At 40.4% G+C, this 21,956-nt stretch overlaps 1 protein-coding gene across 3 annotated transcripts in view; it reads right to left on the bottom strand.

Moving 5' to 3' along the window:
* The window catches only part of GRID2 (glutamate ionotropic receptor delta type subunit 2), a 680,978-nt gene that overhangs the window by 56,366 nt on the left and 602,656 nt on the right, over positions 1 to 21,956 (bottom strand). For 2 of the 3 annotated variants that reach the window (XM_039710747.1, XM_039710748.1), the window contains exon 14: positions 9,160 to 9,326. In XM_039710747.1, the coding sequence (XP_039566681.1) occupies positions 9,160 to 9,326 (167 nt within the window). Of the gene's footprint in view, positions 1 to 3,509; positions 3,636 to 9,159; positions 9,327 to 21,956 lie in introns of those variants that run through there. The other variant, XM_039710749.1, reaches the window with a different exon arrangement.

Genomic DNA, 21,956 nt, shown 5'->3' with positions numbered 1-21,956 from the left:
TGTCAGAGCTCTGCCCTGAAAGCTCTCTGTGAAGGTGGTTACAATGGCAAATTACTAAATGCACTTTGCAAAAGTGTTTTATGAATAAAATGGCAAACACAGTTTTTCCTTGGCCATATCATAATTTCTGTCTGCTTGCACACCATGTTTAAATGGAAAACTTGGGTCTAGAAAGGCATTTGGTTTTTAGGACAGTCATCAAAACTATGATGGCTGGGATCAGGGCTCTGCTTTATTCTGGGCTAACTTAACACCACTGGCACTAAAGCAGAATATAAACCACATTGTTGCACACTGTGCAAACAAGAGTCTCCAGCATTATCCAGCTGGTTCATGTCAGCAAATGCTTTCATCTGTTTTAACCCTGCAAAGCCTCTCTGCCACCACCAAGTCTTCTTTGGGGTTTAGGCAGAGGTCTTTCCAATTTTGTGATAGCTCATCACCAGAACATTTTTTCCTCAAGACTACAAGGAGTCAGAGAGTAAAGGCTTCCCCACCCCATCTTCATCTTCAAACTAACCCAGACCTCTCTATCCACTGCACTCCAACACATTGGTGACCCTGCTGGGCAAAGTGGCTTCCTCTCCCAGTTCCTTCATTATTTCCTTGGGGAGCAGCCTAGAGCAACCTATCCCATGAGACTGCTCTGAGATACAGCACAAGAATTCTCTGGATAGTTTTTTTAGATTTCTCACTTTGCTAATCTCCTCCTACACGGAACTGAGCAATAAGGAAGGCTTCAATTTTGCCCTCCAAGAATCACTGAAGAGCACTGAGGAGCACTCAGCTCCTCGCTGCCTCTCCTATCACTCCCTCTGCTCCTGCAACAAGCTTTCTTCCTCCTCATATCCTATTTCAGCAAGGGAAGACAGCTCTGCTAGGGAACCTCCTACCACTCTTTCTTGGCTCTACATTCTGGAGACTTTCCACAAGCTCTTTTTCCCTGTGCCTACCCCTGAACTTGGCTGAAGTCATAAACCAAGGCCAGCACCTTCTTTGCTTACTGATGATTCAAGAACGGGTGACAAATAGCAGATTGGTGTTTTACAGCAGGGCAAATCTCTGCAGGCTGAGGTAGCCTCTGCTGCAGCAATTCCACTGGTGGAAGCAAATCTCTTAGCTCAGATATGGATAAATCCTTCCAGCTGTCATTCCATCAAGTTCATTTCAGCTTTATTTTCAAACTTTATTTTCAAACTTTATTTTCAGGCTTTATTTTATTTCAAACTTTATTTTTAGCCCTTTTACTTTTATCTGGAAAACAGGACTAGCTGAAAATGAATGTTATGGTCCAGCTAAAGGTTAATTTCTTTTTAAGGCAACAAAACGGGTTAGCACAGATCTATTATTTTTTGCTCTTCTGCTACTCTTGATAAAATAGGTTGACCAGTGCTTTGAAATCTGAGGCCAAGAGCAGGCAGGCATGGGGTAGGTGGGCTACTTGGGCTTACTTGGGTCATTATGGTTCTGTCATCAAGGCAGCTGCATGGCTGGTCCCTTCCTGTTTCCAGGGAAAGCTTTGCACTTGTTTTCCACCCCACTTTAAAGGCAATGCTCCTGCTCAGCTGAGCCAGAGTGAGTAGTTACACCCATTCCTCTCAAGACTGATGTACACATTAGAGAAGGCAGGCAGAAAAGAAAAAAAAAAACAACCTGTACTACAGGACAGTGTGCACTGATGGTAAACCTAATCTTTGCTTCAGGAATTCATAAAAGGCAAATTCTTGGCGGGAAGCCACTCACTGAGACTTCTTTTAGCTTTACTGTCATCAGATTTATAACCAAGCAGTTTCAAATTCTGCAGCCATGCACTTACTCACTCCATAAAACTTTAAAACACATGAACAACTCAGCTTCCAATAAATGTCGCTTCCATATAGTTGGATGAGCAACACTGTTTCCACTGACTGTACTGCACACCTCACTGGGTAATATCTGGTCATTTTACATGCCAAGTCTCAGGTGCCTAAGGGTAGAGAATTGGATAGCAAGTAGTAAGAGCTTGCAAAGTGCTTTCTACTGGTAATTTAACACATCACAATTAGACTGTTTTCTTTGGAGTGGTAATGATGGGGAATTAATATGCAAAAGCATACCCTTATCTGGCTTGCCTTTGTGAAACTTTGAATGTAGGGTGTCACAATGATATTTTTATGAAAACCCTTTGCTAGGATTTTTCTCTTATCTAGCTGAGAAGCTTCAGAAAAGAAATGCAATCAATTAAATATCTGATGGCCGTGGAATGTGGTCTGGACATTGTTTACCTACAGCTGCATCTTTGATTAGTCCATGTGGATTGTTTTCACTTGATGACCAATCACAGCCGCCTGTGCTGAGGCTGTGAGCAGTCACGAGATTTTGTTATTCATTCCGTTCCTTTCCAGCCTTCTGAAGGATCTTTTCTCTCTATTCTTTCTAGTATAATTTCAGTATTGAATTTTAATATAATATAATATCAGAATATAATAAATAAGCCTTCTGAAACATGGAGTCAAGATTCTCATATCTTCCCTCATCCTGGGACTCTCGAACACAACCATAGTAGGGCCCTTTCTGAAAGCGAGCATTGCTAAGCAAAAAGAGAAAGAACAAAGCTGCCTTTTTCATGGTACCTTTTTTTCCCCAACAGGCAGCAATGTTGGAAAGTTTTCCTTCACCATAGAACTGCTTGGATGCAAAGGTGCATTTCCATGGTGAAGGGGCAGGCAGCTCTCTCTGTTCCTCATAGCTCTGTGAGAATGCAAGAAGATCTAATGCCTTTCTCTATGATTTTCTCTCTTATGCTTCTTCTCAGTGCTGCTACCTCATGATTCTTTAACTTACCCCATCAAAGAATGTTATGGCATATTTAAAAAGCCCTAATCTGCTCACTGCCTGTATATGTTTTGAGTAATTTTTCACTATGTGTATTTAATAAACTCCAGATCTGCTGCAGAATCCTTTAACCTCTATCATCAGTTAATATCACGGGAGATTAAGAAGTTGCTAAAGTCTGTGTTTCTGTAGGCGTCTCCATCCTGTTCAGCTCCTAGTCACGGATTTGCAGTGAGGCCTGCAAGCACCATCAGGAGTCAATAGAGCCATTTCTCCTGCTCTCACAACGTGATGTGTGGGAGCCACAGCCTCTCTGCAGTGCTACAGCCAGCAGCCCCCGGGAGCAAGCGAGATGGGGAGGGGTAATAAAGGCAGGAACCCCTTCTGGAGACAGAATTGCACAACCTGGAGCCCTGCATTAGGCAGTGGACGAGGATGCAAAGGAACAGTGTCAGATCACCTGGCCCTTGGGCAGAGCTGTTAGCAATGTCCTTGGACACGATTGCAAAGCCCTGTAAGCCTGGGTGAGATGCTCGTGGGCTTGGTAGGAAAAAGAAGAGGGAATAGCAGAGGGACAAAAGCTTTCTGTTAGGGCTCTCTCATGAACTAATGGATGCCATTTTGAAAAATTGAATGAAGCTACATATTTTCTTATAATCCATTTGAGGTTACAGGCTTCAGCCTGGATCCAGTGGCCTGGAGTAAGGTGAGCAGAGCGTGAGCACTCTGCAGCCCCAGTGGGGCAGGCAGCTGGCAGTGCTCACCACTCTTCAAGGCGAGTTTCCTGGCAGGAATGGCAAGTGCAGTTTGTCTTGGAGGGCCTGGGTCAGCAGAAAGGAAGATGGACATGTTTTGAGACTTAGGGCCTGGTGCAATTCCCAGTTTTACACTTACATGTCTCATATAGACAGCAAAAATAGGATAGACTGGTTATTTTGGATGGTCAAGAAATATTACCTTGGGTGTGGTTAAATTTTTAATTTAGTATCCTGATTTTCTGAGAAATTACCTTGTTACTGTGTGCTACTCTGAAGTTAAGGCTTTCATTAACAATGACTATATCTGAGTAAATTAAGACTGGATTCTCATGTCAGATTGCTCAGAAACCTGGAATCAATTTTGATTTTTTTTCCTCTCACTAATATAATTTCAGTCATATGAATTTGTGACATCATCTAAGAGCAGACTCTCAAAATTAAACTTTTCTTTTTAAATTCAGGAGTTTGCTTGAAGTCAAGTAATTCTCCCAACTTGCAGAGTTTCTTAATTTTCTGGAGTTATGAGAAAAAAATGTGCTTTGGGTGGATTTAGCTAGATTTTACTAGTCTGTCCACTATATATTTCGGAATGTTGTACATACAGCTCAGAATAGGATTTCAATTCTTAGCAAACTACTGAGAAAAAGCAAAGTTGATCTCTTACTAAGGCATCCACTATTCTGCAGATGATCCCTGTATTTAATAATGAAAAAATCAATTACATCATCATTGTTAGTGCTCTGCAGGGTTAGGTATAATCCAAAACTCTTATTTCCCATATAGCTGGTAAAAGATAAGTCAGAGAATCAGTGACACTTTTTTGGGCTTTCATTAAAAGAATATTAAAAAAAAAAGGGGGATCTTCTCAAAGAAAGGGATACATAGTCCCAAAGGCAGAGAAAAATCAAGGTACTTAAGAATAAAGCAATTTTCCTTGTACTGGAGTCTTTGGACATAAGTGACCTCCAAGACATATAATAAAAATTTAAGGAGAGAGAATTAATGGTGAGGAGACTGGAAGAACACATATTTATGGCTCAGGGCAGGAACTTTCTAAGACTTGGGATTTTGCTGATGAGATGTAAAAAGGACAGGAGAATATCCATACCATTTATTTAAAGCAGCTGGCTAATGATTTGCTAGGGGGCAGTGTGAAATGCCCTACAATGGCTCTCTTCTTTCCCTCCAAAGTTTTGGATATCTGAAATATCTGGATATCCACTTGCTGCTAGGGAGGTGTCCCTGGGCTTGCCATGAGGAAATCATTATAACTGTCCATTTCTTTTCCCCCCTCAGGACAAAAATACGTGATTGACTTCTCTAGCAACAGCACAGCTTTGCTGTGACTTTCTGTGAATAATGTCAAATTCAGACCAGGCTTTCTGCAGAAACTATAAGGCAGCTGTACCTTCCATTCATTTTGCCCTCACATACCCCCTTCCCACAGACAACCACCAGCAATTATGGAATTGTTGCTTCTCCTCTTGGCACTCAGACAACTTTAGGTGCCCATGAGCTTATGCTTGGCTGGGGCAATTGTGGGAACACAGCTGATCAGCAAGAAAGAGTCCCACACTGTGGGCTGTAAAGGCCAGCTTGCCTTTTCCTTTTTATTCCTCCTATTGTCACTGTTCCCTTTGACCTAGAGGGAAGAACACACATGGATGCTCTTTGGAATAAGAGGGGTGCAGAGCAACCATGGCTCGATTTTTCAGTGGTTTTGGGTGCTTACAGGTTCCAGCTAAGTGAAAAGCTGGCTGCTGGCCTCTGCTGGGCATGGGATTAGTGCTTCCTGTCCCTTTGCCTCCAGTGTGCTGTGCAGCAGGGACTGTAGTGCAGGAGAAGAGAGTGCAGCAGCAGAGAAAGTGGGAATATGAACAGGATTCCAGTGCTTTGCTGCCACCCCTCCTTGACCCCCACCAAAAGCCAGTCACCAGCACAGCACCTGAGCCATTGCTGCAGCACTGCAGGAAGCACAGACATCCTATGAAATACTCTGAAAAGCTACTGCAATTATATTTATACCTCCTAGGGGTGCAATGGAAGTTTTAAAGTTTAAGGCTGAAAAGAATTCTTAACAGGTGTCAAATTTAGTGTCACCACACAGCTCCTCATGAACCAAAAGACAAATCCTTTTCAAGCTCTCCTAGGAAATTTGGCAGTTCCTATTATTACAGCCCCTGTCATTACCTTGAAAGAAAAATATATAGAGAGGGAAAACTGACATGCTGCCTGGAGGCTGCTGGTGCTCAGAAGGTTAAGTCTTAGTGGCAAAGGAAAGAGGACAGCAATCTACCTGAGCACATCACCTGGCTGCCTGGTGGCACAGCCAGTTGTGTTTGTTAACATCTGCAACATGAACGAAGTCATCGGGATGCCTACAACACCTCCATCTTTCAAATATTACCCAGCTTATTTCCTATATTATTTGTGTTACAGCCACATATCTATTGTCAGGATGGACCCAAAGCATTTTTTTCCAGAGAAAGCATGAGGCAGGGACTGGTCCCAGATGCTGTGTGGAACCCCAGCTGGCTGCTTTGCCACCCCCGTGCAGCAAAAAGCCAATCCCCTGCTGCAGTCAGCCCATTCACTGCTGCTCACATCTTTGTTTTGGCACAGAAGGGATTCTTTTGCCTGTGAAAAAGAAGGGTCTCAAAGACCCTTTTTTGACACTGCTTCCTGTTGGTAAACTTTGCCATGGGGTTACCTTGTCTGCAGCTCATGCTGTGTAGCTTCAGACAGAGGGGGTGAGTGTTTACCCCTCTCTGTCTCTTTCCCTGTTTCTCTAGGAATCACCTGTATGTTTGGAAAAGGTACTGAAAAGTTTTAAATGCATGCCTGTGCTTCCTGTACAGAGAACAAATTCTCCTGTAAGCTTGCCAGACCTTTCAGAGCTGCACCCTGGGGATTTAACACTGTGCAGCTTATGGCTTTATATGAAATTTCTTGAAAGAGAAGGCCTGTATTTTCACATAAATATATTTATTTTGGGAAAGATCAAGAAGTGCCAATATATTTTAAACCAGTTCCCTGCTGCATTAAAACTGTGAAATATTCATGTGAACATTTGCTAATCCTATACAATGAATCTATTCCTGTCTCTCTATTTAGCATGCAGGCTGCAGCTGCTGAAGGTTGTTGAGCCTTTTCATTAGAAAGAAATGTAAGGATGATGTATGAAAACCACCTGGATGTAAACTTAAGGAACAGTACAGAAGGGTATTAAGAACAAAACCTCGTAAGCTACCTTGTAAACATGATTTCTCTTTCACATGTTTGTTCTTATATGGTCTTTCACTGCTGTAAAATGTAAATTTATATTTATGGACATAATTAGAAATGCTATATAATATGCTCTTATAATACAGAAATAAGAATATAAGCACAGCAGCACACACATTTTCAGAATATATATCTCAGGCTCTCTAAATTCTGCAGGAAGCAGTATCACTACAAGCAAATTCCAATTTCTCTGTTCAGCCATTATTCCTCCTAATGTAATGAGTTATTTTCTCACCAGTGCTAAGCTCTGCATATCCATCCAGATCCTCCTGTGGCCCAATATCTGACAAATAATCCCTTTCTTCATCTACCTGAACTCTGACAACTTGAGCAGGAAATCAAAAATGAGTGCCTATGATCCCTGATTCCACCAGGGGACAACATATGACCTTGGGATTTCATTTATATCTCCTGATGCTATGGATTCCCTAAGCATTAAGTGGAAATAGCATTTGCTTTCCTGAGAGATGCTAATATTTAAGTATTGCTTCGAAGATCCTCAGATAAAAATGCCTATATATGTGCAAATTTTTATGCTTCCTTCTGCTTTCCTATAGCTCCAAGATATAATAACACACTGAAAAGCCAAAATTGTCTTATGAAATAAAATTGTACTTGGAAATGTCAGGCCTGCACAGACCAATGATCCAGGAGTGGCTGAAGGCAGAGTATCAGAAGAAGCTGTAACCCAGCCTCTCCATGTGCCGAGCACCGCGGCCAAGGAGAAACTCTCTTACCAGAATCAGCCACAACCACTTTCCCCCTGTGCCAAGAGCTGTACCCAGTACATAAGCCCTGTCACAAGCAGTCTCTGAGGGCACTTGGGATGCATCCACCTTGGCTTGCAGAGCAGCAGTGGTGGGCAGGAAGAATGTGGGTGTGAGCTGTACCACATCCCTTGGCAGTTTCACTGTGTTTGGTAATAAAGACACTCTGAAATTCCCTAACATCTTCCAATTTTTGTACTCAAACTTACAGGGATAAGGCTGTGGAGAGGATGACTTAACACCTTGACAAGCACCTGAGAACAGGTGGAAGAATGTCTTCAGAAGATTACAAGAAGGAATCCTACTCCTTTGTTTTGCATAGGGATCCTGAACAGCAGAGTGCCAGAGACTTTAAGCAGAGCCAGCTTGGACAGCTGGAATACGAGAGTACTGCAGTATTTGGTAAATATCTGCCTGTAATACCCTTTTTAATATACAAAGCATATACATGTTTCATTAAAATTAAATCTTTTGTTGAACCTGTGAAGTTTTTTACTATGTTGCTGCTACATTAGCGCAAAATTCAGCAGTGTCACTCCCAAAGTGGAGCAGATTCAAAGAATCCAAGTCTTCCCTGTTCATGCAGTAGGTGTGACCAGAAAGTGATTGCTCTGGATCTGTGCAGTGTTACTTACTGGCTACTTTCTCCCCCACTATGGCCTTTGGACAAAGGCAAAGACAACAGTCCAAATAAAGCATATTTTGTATGTTTACCTGGCAGCCACACAAGAGAAATCCCACTGCAGCAACTGTAAAATTTTTCTTCATACAGACAACAAAAACCAACAGAAAGCAGGTTGAGAGACCAGATTCAGAATGAAAAAAAGGGTCAGGAGACTAGCTCACATGTTCTCTTAAGTGCCAAACTGCAGATATTATACTTTTTAAGAGTTTAGTAGGTTTTTCTTACATTTCACACACATCCTGATTTAGGAATCAATACTGGAGTGAAGGAGAACTAGGTATGCAAAGGCACAATACATACAATTAATTTAGTATTTCTGATCCCAGTAGAAACACAGTACCAGTAGCATCTCTAGAGATGGCACTTCAATGGCCCAAGAAATTGATTAGTACGGGGATAAGCACCTATGCTTTTGGGTACTAACAGGGGTCCTTCCACCAAAACATCAAATGTTCTTGTCCATCCCCTTTAGTTTTCCCATCAGTGTCCAAACTCACTTTTTCTTTAAGAAGCAGCTTCTGTAATAGGAAGGGTTGATTTATGCTGACTCTCTATAACAAACGAAGCAATTCTTTCCTCATTTTTCTGCTAATGAGGTTGAGTTTGTCTCATTAATGCTTTTCAAAAGAAACAAGAACAATTCAAATAAGAGCAACACAAAGTGTTTTGAATGCAGTTTCTCGAAAAGTGAATAATTCAATGTCTTGGATAAAATGAATGTGTACGCAAGAAATGAAGTGGATCACAAGTACAAGATGTTTTTCCTTTGCCGAAAATTAAATTAGAAGAAGGGTCCAGAACTGAGAGAAGCCTCCCCTCAGTACCTGCTCCTCCTGCTCCAAAGGCTTACCTTTGTGAGAAGACGTCCCGGTAGGGGCTGCCGTGCTGCAGGGCGATCCCGTATCCCCGGTCCGCCACAGTGTTCCCGACCGTGTAGAAGGAGCACTCCGCGTCGTTGATGGCCACGTACTCCAGCACCGCCGCGTCCCACACGAAGGCGTAGTTCCCGTATTTCACCTGCGGCAAACACAGGAAAAGCTCAGGCTATGGGCTGCCATGTCCAGAAGGAGATCAGTGCACCTGGAAATGGGGCATTTCAGCACAGTCTGCTCTTTAAAGGAAGTGAATTTTGGGTGCCCAAATGCTGCCTGACACTGGTGCCATGAAGGGCTTGGGCTGAGCACCTCGGCTGAATCTGAAGAAATGTGACCTGAAAACAACATGCCATCAGTGACACAGTGCCATGGAGGAAATATGGACTCTCCCTTCTCAGGCAGCAAAGGAGACACCATGGTCCCTGCCCCAACACTAAATTCCACACGAAATCCCCTGTAAATGCTGTAAAAACAACCATTTGGAGGGAGGGTAGGTGTTCCCACTGGGAGAAGCATGGCTATCCAGAGGGAAGACCATTGTTCAGGATGGTCCACATTTCAGTCATGCTCCAAGTTGTGACAGACTTCACAAACACCCATTTGTCTTATGAGTTCCGTGGGTAAGATCACACCAAGTAGATTTTTTTGGGATTACTTTTCTCAGCATGAGGCATTTTCACATATCTTCAAAGACTTTCACAGAACAGGATCATGTAAGGCATTTTAACTGTTTGACTATGATAAATCCAACCAGCTCATTACACTGAAAAAGCTTTTAAAGTAACATTTCCCCAACCATTCACATTTGAAACAAATCCAGATTAAAAAAAAAATTAATATATGTGATATATACAAAATTAAAGCATTTATTCAGAAGCAAGCCTTTAAAACCTGAAACTCAGTCTATACAAAAAAATTAATTTGTGCTTTCCTGATGTATAATGTTTTTGGTTTTTTTTCTGAAAAAACAGTAATCTCTAGGTGCTCTACCAGACCCAGATCTTTTGCTGGTTTTCTGTTTCCTTGGTCTCTATGTCAGACCTGCAGAATCCCTCTGTTTTTTTCCTGCCCCTCTGCTTGGCTTCATTTAGCTTTTTCCCTGTGCTGTATTAGGCAACTAAGCTGTAAAGCTAGGCTGAATCCATTGACTTTGTACATCTAATGGGAATAAATATGTGACAGCTAAGTGAAAAGTAAACAAAACACAAAAAGGCCATGTGGGGCCAGGCAATCCAGAGAGAATTCAAAACCAAGTCAGCATATCAAAGTAAGCAATGTCAGTACATCATTTAGATTAGGCTTTGACAATGTAGATTATGTTTTTAAAGACTGTTTACATACAAAAGTTACTGAAGCAAGCCCCACCGTCTGCTTGCTCACAAGATGTAGTGCACAAGGAATGATTGCATTTGGGACACATTCCTTTTTACTGCAGGCCTGGCAAGGGAATATTTCCTATTTCCATCTGTAGGCATGGCAGGGGGAGGATTTGTGCAAATTTTGGAGCAGAAAGGGAGCCATATTATCTGTGGACTCCACAGGACTTACAGGATAAAGAAAATTCTTTTCCAAGCGCGCACACACACACAGAGAAATGCAGTACTGGTCCAGTTTTAATCTTCAGGCTCTGGAAATTGTCAAGAATGTTTTTTCTCTCCTCCCAGTGGAGGTTTAGGTTTATCTAAACAGGCAGGGAATAATGGATAGAAGTGAATTTGCAGTTAACAAACAATTCAACTTGTATGCTTGTCCTATATGTACTGCCACTCACAGAGCTCTTCCTAGCATGGGTTGTTCTGATCTTCCTGCAGGCACCACTTGAGTAAGAAACAGCAGACTGAGAAAAAAGTCCTTCCTAGGAGAATTTAACAGGATAATGACTCAGCCTGAAAAAGGATCATGATGTGCAGAGAACAAGGGAGGGAAATAGGAGATAAAAGCAGAGGATCAGAAGTGGGCAAATGAACCCTGAAAAGGATCAGATGGACTTTCTGAACAAAAGAATTAAGGAAAAGTGGGGTTCAAAACCCAAGTAATTTTACATGGAGGACATAACCTTTGAGGTGACGGAAGGAGCAGAGGGTTATGTTTTGACATCTGCTTTTGTCCTAACCCGCCTTTTTATCATCCCAGTGCATTGAATTCACCTAAGTGCTTGTAAGGAGACCTATCAGCTGCTCAGCTGGTCAGGAAAAATTCTCTTGATTTAGCTGCTTTGCTATAAAACAACTCACAAAGAGAATATATGAAAGTGGTAAAAGCACTTACTGTCAATAATATCTGTGATGAAGTGGTATATATAAGATCATCAGAACAGAGCTCATAATATCACAGTTCAGGCTCCCATGAAGATATTACTTTTCATAGATAACATCACAGTGAGCCTCAGTTAAAGTGCATGGGGCACAAAAGAGATTGAAGAGCCAGAAGGGATCATTCCCATCACCTACCTTCAACACATGATTGCTTCATGCATTAAAATACATCCTTTTTAGCATTTTTGCCCTATTCACTTACAAATCTCAGGAATTCAAAACCGTGGAGCAAACCTAAGTTGTAATTGTCATGCTTGCAATCCCTTTAGAGAACTATTTCTTGATCTAACATATTTCATTGCTATTTAGTGTATTTATTCTTGCTATATTTTTTTTTTAATACATAACTTTCCTATGTCATTCCTAGGTATTTTTGCTCTGCAATTTTAAATATTCACACTTTGAGGCTGACACCTTTCAATTATTGATGGATCTTTCTGTTACTTAGCTGAGCTAGATACAGCTTTATTTAATCTCTCCTTGCAAATCTTTGAGTTTGGCCCTCCCAGTAGCAGTGACACTACTTTTGAACTGTCGCCACTTCTTAATTTTTATGCATGGGAGAAACACCTGTTTCACTAAGAGAATCAGTTATCTGCCAGCTCTGGAGCTATAGGATTTCCTTTTCAGCATACTCTTCTTCTAAGAATCAGTCTAAACTCCTTGCCCAGGGATCTTTCACACAGCTCAAGACTGGCTTTAGCTTAAAGGACTAAGAATAAAATTTTGCCAGAGTATAGCATACCTGGAACACTGCTGATATTTTACAGATTTGCACCTACTATGGAAAGAGGAGATTATGCTCTCTGTAATAGGACAAGAGAATTTCAGACAAAATGTCAATTAAAAACTTTTATCCTTCTCTCTTTCCCTCTTACCATGGGAAGCACATATTTTGCAGCTCTTCATTAGCTATGCAGAAAACTTCTACTTTTGGGCCTCAAAATCAACAGCAAAAATCCCAGCTGTGTATTATAAGAAAGAGTTAAGGAACTTACTTTCAGCCAATTATGGGAGCAAAATGAAAGCAGAATCTCCTTGGGAAAAAAAAATAAAAAGGATCTTGTGACACATGTAACTCACTACTCTCAGAACAACTGCATCCCTGATTCTACATTTCCTCACCATTATATTGGTCTTTTGTGTAGAGAGAAGAACATTTCAGGATGGTGGCAGACCTGGATGCTGTTCACACACGGCCACGCAGCCCTGGATGGCCAGGGAGGAGTTAGAGGGAGGGCAGCACATTATCATTCTGCAGCAGCCCCAGCTCTCCAGCCCGCCAGGGCATGGAGAACTGACACTTCACTCTCCTTCCCTGTGGCTTCCTGCCTGTCACTATGGCAGAGGCTAAAAACACTTTGAGTATCTGATATCTACTGTCATAGGAGGAAAAAAAAAAAACAAAACACCAACAAAACCAGGCAAAATGGAAACTGTTAGATGTTCATCAGGGTATTTTGAACTCATGCACTGCAGTGGTCATTAAGTGAAACTGGGAGGTGTGGTACCACACAGAAATGCTTGACTTGACTTCATGGTCCTGTGAGCAATTCAGAAGGGGTTACTGTAAAAAGGGTTGTTTCACAGAACAGGAGTCATCAGCACACAGACGTTAAAACTACTTCTATAGGGCTGTTATATTTCTATTTTCTATCACTGAACACTTACAAAATTTTTCTTTGCTGAAGCCCTGTCTGTAGATATTAGCTAAAATTTATCCTGAATGATTCCACCAAAAAACCTGTTGAGTTATAAGAGGAAAACATTTAAAGCCATTACTCTGTTGCATATGCACATATTTTATGCCAAGAGGGATATGGATAGTATTTCTTGTTACAGCTAACCCACTCATGCAGAGTTAGTTGAATAATGTATTTGTGTACAACTCTGGCATTCTAAAAGCACATTTCTAGGTCTAGCAAATGCTAAATTAAAAAAAAAAAGTAAACAGCAACCAATTGCTGCAATTTTTCATACTTGTATTCTTCAGAAAATATCTTTTCTGTACTTTGAATTCCTCCGTAAAAGAAATACAAAGAATCTCTTGAAAGAAAAAACCAAAACCCACAATAGATTGCAGGTTAAAAAGAACTGACACTTATTTTTCCTGCAGACCTCTTTTAAACATTTCATTGTACATAAAATGTGTTAACTGTTGTAAAAAAATGGAACTCTTAAGGCCAGGGAATCTTAAGTTTAAACTGATTAAAACAATATTAATTTTCTAGAAGAAAGTCTGAAAATTATTGGATAATGCTGATGAAGCCCATTTTCTGAACCCCCTGTGCCTACACTCCTGAGACACAGTGGTGGTGCTGTTTCTACTCCTTTCCATTATCAGTCAGGTGCCAACTGCTGAACACCTTTCCCTGCCTATGAAGTTGTCAGCTGCAGTATTTGTTGTATTTTAGCCAAAAACAGAAGCAGACTCCTCTGCAGCATAGCAGCAGCGGCTCCAGCTCTGACCTAAACCCAATCAAGGACACTGATTAATTACCTGCTCCCTACAGCACTTTGAGGGTCCTGTTCTCCAGAGCAGGCCGTTCCACTGCAGTGACTACAGACAGGAAAAAACACCATCCAGTGCAGCTAGCTAGACCTGTGCCCATCAGTGTGGGGCTGAGACTTTTGCATATATAAATCCATAAATCACATTTTTGATACACTCTTGCCACGTTCAGCAAGTGTGCAGCAGCTACAGCCTGCAGAGGGCTGTGATCCTCTCTACAGAACAGCCTTGCCAAGGCTGCTGTTACACAAGGAATGAAGGAGAGGGGAGAAGGTTGAATGAACATTTGCAAACAGATGAGCCAGAGCTGGTATAGGTAATGTGAATATTGTACTCCAAAGTGCAGAAAGGAAAAGATGAAATCTGAGGTGGAAGCCTAAATCTAGATTTTCAGATTGTCAGATGTTGGCAAACAGCTGCATGGCATTCACAAGAGAAGGTGTTTTTTCAGCAGAAGGGAATGGAAGCACTTTCCATAATCCTCTTGCAAGAGGCCAATGAACTTGCTGTTTGTCAGGCTGCAGCAGAAGTCAGATCTGCCTTCAGAGAAATTCTTATTTGCTAATTTGTTCTCCTCAGGGGAACAAGGTTTCAAGTCTTGGTTTTATTCACAAAGGGCACAAATCTAGCTGACTTCTATCTGGATCCCAGTAACATAAAACCTTACATTTTAGCTTTGTTGAATAATGCCACTGATTTACAAAAGTAAATATTTTCATACATCCAATGCACAGTTTTGGCAATTCTTGCCCCACACTCTTGTAGAACAGCATGTGTGGCTGATCTGCGTAACTTAAGAGTGAAATGCAGTCATGCAGTCAGGGAATCTGAATTTGACTGACAGCTCTCTGCACTGCAAGACAGGAGCTGGATTCCCACAGTAGTATTAAAGCACAGAAGAAAAATTTTTATATATATATATATATATATATATATAAACTCTATTCAGTCATCAAGGCAACCAGCTACTGCTACTACTACCACCACCTTTAATATGTAATTTTGCAGAGTCTATAGAAAGTTATTTAAATTCAAGGGCACTATTTGTTTGTACTTATTCAAACAGAATTCTTTGTACTAAGTTATTTAAATTCAAGGGCACTATTTGTAAAATGCTGAAATGTATTCTTTGTACTTATTCAAACAGAAAAGTGTGGAATAGTTTCTCAAAGCATCATTGAGCCCAGGTGCAAACTGCAACAGGAAAATGAAACACCTGGAAGCTCAGGGGAAGAAAGAAGAGGTTAGAAATCCCAGCCTCACCTCCTCTTCATTATAAAGTTTATCTTTCACTACAGTGCTATATCAGCTTGAATGGCATGTCTATTTGTTACACATAAAACTTAATCAGGAAAAATATTAATTCCTCATATGCAACCTGCCATCAATTTCTTGAGAAAAACCTCATGATCACAAGTTCACTTGTTCCACTGGGCATGCCTTATAATTCATCCAGAATAGGAATTACTCAGGTATGAGAGCTCTATAATGAGGGAGCACCACAGTGTCAGAACTTCCCCAGTGCTCAGTGCCTTCACACTTTGCCATTGTAATTAAAGGCATCTTGTTATTTTATTTCTTGTTTACTTACAAGTGGAGCAAATCAGTGGAGGCCAATTGAAGGCACTTTTCTGAGGGTGGTGGGGGAACAGAGCCAGCTGCTTCTTCAGGTAACCACAGCAAAGCATTAAAAACCACCAGATGAGGCTGATCACTGACATGCAGCTAAACCACAGGTTTGCTACAGCAAACATTAATTTCAGATAGAAGAGACACAAGAGAAAAAATAAATCTCAGCAAAGCAGGCCTTTGAAAGGTAAGGAAGCAATATCTTTTTTTATTATGCCAGCTTTTCACCTGTTTTTTGACAACTAAGTGCTGCAGATAGCAATGCATGCTATTTTAAGAGTATCAGTAGTGAAGGTCATATATGAAATTATATGAAAGCACTTCAGAAAATTAGATCTGTGGTAACCAAGTGGTAGTCTCAATAACGGGGCAAATTTAAACCAAATGTTGCTAAAGTGATTCCCCTCTTCTGATATATTAATATTTTTGTGGCAGTTAATTCCTAATAAAAGAACATTTAAATGAGGAAACGTACATGGGTCAATACTCTTCATTTGGATAAAAAAATAATTTGCAGATTGAAGTACCATGAAGAAGTTAAAGAGAGGTTAATATAGAAAAGCAGCATCCCTCTTTATATGAAATCAATCCAGTATGATGCTCACTGAAGGGTTCTTGTCCCCCTTCTTTAGAATAGAATCCTAAGTGCAGTTCTTGGGCAGATTCATTTTTCAAAGACATGCTTACTGAATACGAAGTGCAAGGAGAGAAAAATCATTTAAAGTCAAAAAACTACTCATCAAAATCATTCATCAGCTGAAAAAGAACTTGAACCACAAGAAAAATCTTTGCAAAACTACCAGTGACACTAAAAAGTCTTCAGTAAAAGCTCATTTGAAATAATACTTTCATTTTTGAAACTTATTTTAAAGAAACTGACTTATCTTTTAGCTTTTTATATTCCTTGTACATAAGCCCTGACCACTTTCCTAGGGGGTAATAGGATTCATGATGTCCCACTACTCACACAAAAGAATTTAACTATCTTCTTTAGAACCATTGTATTCTTCCCTTTTTGATAAGCATCTCTTGCGGAGACATGGAAGGAGCCAGCTTGGTCCAGACATGGTGGCCTGAGGCTTCAAAAGAAAAGCTTCCCAGCCCCTCTTTTCCCCCTGTCTGAAAGTACACTGCACAGCAATTTTGGATGTTTCCCCTCATTCTGCTGACCTGCAGGACACAGGGAGCACTGACTGCTGGCAACCTGCACAAGCCTGGGCTGGAGCGTGCAGGAACTGGCTTGCATCACGAAGCTCAGTGCTTCCACATCACTTTGCTAGCACAGAGGCTTTGGCCGCCTCAAAAGCCTCCCCTTCTTCTAGAAAACCCGCATGAAACCACTTCTCTTCTCTGGCAGTGAATCTTCCCCCTGAGGGCAGCAGCATGGAAAGAAGGAAGCTGAGATTTGTCCTCATCCCTTCAGATTTTTTACCTTCCAGCAACACCTGGCATCCCCTTTCTCTGAGAGCTCAGTAAAGGCTGCCACAGGGTGTCTCTAAGCATTCCTTTTGGAAGGCTGTAAGTTCAGGCTGCAGCACAGACTGGTTCTTAATGCCACCACCACACCAGCCCTTGTGACTGGCTCATCCGGTCCTTGGAGACCCTGCTGCTGAATGCATTTTCATTCTTGCAAGAAGGTGTTTTGAACTCACAGGAAAGGGGAACTTTACAGATTTGAGCTATAAAGGTTTTCTCTCTATTTTGCAGTTTAGGACCCATCAAAGACATCTGGAACTGTGGCAGGGAGAAGAAGACCAGTGCAGTCACATCTTTTACTCAGTTCAGGCAGCCTTCTACCTGTCACCATGCAGACAACTGAGAAGATGACACAACAGAACAACCTGTCACGTAAAGTCCCTGTAAGTCTTGAAGCTAGCTCCTGTCTCTGCTGCCCTGCCTGCAGTCACAAACTAGGAAGTCAAACCCCTCAGACAAAACAGGGAATACAAATAATGCTGCTGGAGTCACTCACAATGCACAGCCAGGGCTGCCAGGCAGAGCAAGGCCAGGCAGAGGAGAAGGCACCCAAGTTCTGTATGCAAAGATAAATAAAGATATAAACAGTATCCAGAAGGAGTTTCAAGTTCAGACAGCACCCAAAACAGTGCAACAGCTCCTGATCACTCTCCATGGTCATGCAGAGATTTAATTTTTTCTGCTACTCCGATTTCAGGTGATAGCTGGGCTTTTGCATCTTTACAGAGTGAAATACTTACAGCCTTTGCCTTCAAATGTACACAGAGCAGCTCATCTCTGGCCACAAGCATTTCTACTTATCCAGGGCTGTAACATTCATTTGGCACACCTTTGTAAATAACAAATGAAGTGCAAGTCACACACTTCCCTTATATTTGCTTCTAACTCATCCTGACCTGCCCACACCAAAGCTCAGGTGCCAGAAATCAGTTACAGATGACAGCACTGAGAAACAGCTGCCAAGTATCAACTGAAAGTAAATAAATTACTGAAAAACAATCACTTGTGCTTGAGGAGTCATTCAAGGACCAGTATTTTTCATGGAAGATTTTTAATCCTTTCTTTCTCCTGAAACAGGCATCAACAGAAATTCCTGCATGGGACACTTAAAATTCAGAGATTTAATGTTAAACACAGAACTTTTAATTGGTGAAAGTGATAGATTGAGCTTGACAGAAGTTAGTTATCTTCCTGCACAAGGAATTTCAAGATTTTTAATTACAGAAAAACATCACAACTTTGGGGACCAAAAGCAATAAAAAAAAATCCAAATTGGGGAATATTTTTTTTTCCAAAAAGTGGACTTCAATTCAAATTACTTTCCCTGCAATGGATTAACATTTCAAAATGAAAAAAAAAACAAACCCAAAACCCATTTTGATAAAAAAGAGGTTATAGTTGGGTATGAAAATACCCTGTGATGACATGTTGACAATTTCAGTGCTTTTGAAGCTACACAGTATTTTATAAAAATACCTTCTTCCTTACAGTTTCAGTTTCAATTATGATTATATTCCAGTGAATAAATCCCTAATGATAATTCACTCTGGTTTACTTGACCCATGCTTTTAGACATTTTATAAAAATCTAAACATGTATCAATAGAAACAATAAACAACTGTTTTTCCTGCTCCATTCTTGATAGCAAGTATAGTAAATAATGAAAACTTATGTCTCTTTATGTGTTGCCTAAGCCTGTCAGATTCAAACTTGGACAAAATATGCTGAGAAATCTCATTATATCATAAAACAGGATAGTTCTTTGGTAAACATACATTACAATTAGTCACCCAGTCTTACTTATTTTTTTAATTTGTATGTGATCTGTATACCCCCTGTCACTGGGTATACAAATAGAATGCAATCAGGTTAAAATCAACTACTTATTCTAGTCCTACAACATTAATAAAAAGGCAAGCCAAGGTATTTTTGAGATGAGTGATGAGAAAAGTAGAGTTAAAGTAGATATGAAAGTGGAAAAAATTTCATCATGAAGATTCAAGGTAATCAGAACTTTTTTGCCACTTTAAAATGAAGCAGCATTTCAGCTAGAATTAGGAACATCAACTGAGATTTTCTTAGCTGAACAATGCGCTTGCAAATCAGGTATTTGTGCATGAAGTGTGGACAGCTAAGTGCCCAGCTAACCATGTACACCAGGAAACATCTTGAGTGAATGAAATAATTTCATTAGTTAGCACCAAACTATGGGAAAGGAAATAGAAAAACACATGCAATAGCATCATAAAATCATGAACTCAATATTTTAGCACTTCATCCAATGTGCAGCTGCTATCACCCAACATCTGTGCAGGGCAGGCTTGAAGAAGGCCACCACCTTGCTAGGAAATCTTTCTCATCAGTGTTGTCTTATTTATTTCACTGGCAAACAAGCTGGACTATGTCTATGCAAAGAACAAATATCTACACTGCTGGTGCTTGCCAGTTGCATTTATATCACAACCTAACATAAAAATAACTTCTCTTACAGGACTCCCCCCTGAGAAGGACAGGGTGTTGGACACGTGTATACTAAATGCAGGGAAGAACTGCAGTTTTTCTCTGGCTTTCAAAAAGTTAGGTACTGCATTGCATAGGCACACGTGAGCTGTCAGCACAGTGGCAACAGTGGAGAAACGCCTTATAACTGGCCTTTAAAGCAGAAAAATAATAATTTAGTTGCCCATTTCTCTATTATTGGCATGCTCCTTGTTCCTTTAGCATGGATTTTTAAGTGGAAAATTATGAACACAAATTTCTTCTTCACTTCTTAAGGGATACTAAAGATGCTACAGAGCTTCTGACACGGGTGATAAGTGCCTGACCAAGTTTTCAGGAAAAGCAGCTGCATGCCTGCATCTGTACAAACAGCCTTGCAGCTCTGCAGTGCTCTGGGGGCAGATAAAGCTCCTTTCTGTGTGCAGCTCTATTAAAACATCATCAGACACAAAGGTAAAATACAATTCCTACGTCTATGTCAAGTCAAATACAATATAATTAAATTTTAGGAAAAACTTGAATTTGCAAGACGTATACAAGAAAGCAGAGTAAATATAATGCCAGAAAAATATATTCCCTTTATCTTATGGATGACATATCTATGAAGAGCATATTATATTATAGCTGAAGAAGGTAAAATGACAATATTTTCTCTTGTCTCTTTTAAAATTCCTTTTGAGTTGTTTATTCCTTTTTGTCATATTTCAAATTATTTAGAGCTGAATAATGCAAGTACAATGGGAATCTGAGGCCCAATACAGGCATCTACATTTGGCAGCTGGTGAATAACTAATAGTCAGATCAATGGGCTTACTCTGTACCTGCATGGGGCACACACTAGAATTTAGGTCTAGCAATGGATGAGCTGAATGAATGAGATAAATCACAGACTGTAAAAATATGACAACAGCATAATAAAAAGAAAAAGAAATCTGCCAATTGAGAATAACATAATAAAGGTGAGATGAAAACTGCAGTTTAAAATAATTACATGAGACTTGTCATGCTCCTCTTAGGTTAAAAAATTTATGGATTAGCAATAACTAAAATAAACTGAAGGTGTGCAATGTAAGTCCTGAAAGGATACAATTTGATATAATTTGATGCAGTATCAGTCCTAAAGTGTACTATGTGAAATGCTGTGGGGACTGAAGAAATTCCACCAAACCTTGGACTAGAACTAGAAAGAAATTCAAAACAAACCTTCTGTAAACGTCTCTGCTATTTCATTTTAATTTGTCTTCCTTCAGCCAGGAATGGATCTGGATGTGATATAACAATATGTTAAATAATTCTTGCTGTCATGAGATTTCCCCTTTGCAGCTCTGTTCACAAGGTTTGCAGCAGCCAAGTCAGCTCGCAGTTGGTGGACGGAAATACAAACTGAGCTGAAGTCTACCACTGACTGTTTCCAATGGACGCCAAATTTGAGCTAAAGATTTTTCATATTGGATGTAGGGAGAAATTAACTTTGCAGATATGAGAAAGGGTGTGGTAGAAAGACAGAGAAAACCTCTGGTGGGATGTTGGAGGAAGATGGAGAAGCCAGCTGTTTAGGGGCTGAATCGGGCATTTCAAGATCTTGAAAAGCAGGACACCAGTTTGGGAAGAGAGAGGTACAGCAAGAAGCATAGCAAAATCCATCAGATACAAAAAAATTTATGTGATCTTTAGCTACATGCTTGCCTGATATTTCCACTTCACTAAACTTCATTTAAATTTTTCAAAATCACTATGATGTCTAAAAAAGGTGGGGAGATTCTCAATACCACATGAGAGGATATATTCAGAAGTACAATTCTGTAACTGAAGATTGCTATTTGCATCTCTCAAAAGACAAAATAATACCCTGAATATTTTCCACAACTGTTGCAATTTGCAAACATGTGCTATATGTCATGATATTAGCCAGAATTTTGATATGAGCTCTTTAGAATTACTTCTGGGTTTGCCTAGTTTGATTCTTTTCTGAAATCTCATGTTTTTCTGCTGTCTTTGCTGTGTTCCATCTGCTGCTCACTTTGTTAGATCTGAAACGATTTAATGATCACTCTAATCAAGAATAAGATACTGTTTAAAGAAAACCAGCTCCTTCATTTAGCTTTCAGCACAGCCATAGCATAATCAAAGATGTTCAGTTTAACAATAGCATAATCTGAAGGACTGGAAGCACTTTGCAAACATTCATTATGTTTGCTCTCATTTTCCTTTGTGAGGAAACATTCCTGCTTTTGCTGTTTATACCTGCCAGATGTGCACCTACACTGTTGTGTGTTGCCTCCTGACTATGCTGTGAAACACAACATTTGGAGTCCAAGGGATTCATACAACAACTTGAACA

This window comes from Passer montanus, unplaced genomic scaffold, assembly GCF_014805655.1.
Source record: "Passer montanus isolate IOZ18808 unplaced genomic scaffold, ASM1480565v1 scaffold23, whole genome shotgun sequence".
In the NCBI taxonomy this organism is placed as follows: domain Eukaryota; kingdom Metazoa; phylum Chordata; class Aves; order Passeriformes; family Passeridae; genus Passer; species Passer montanus.
This window is presented reverse-complemented; position numbering and strand designations above follow the sequence as displayed.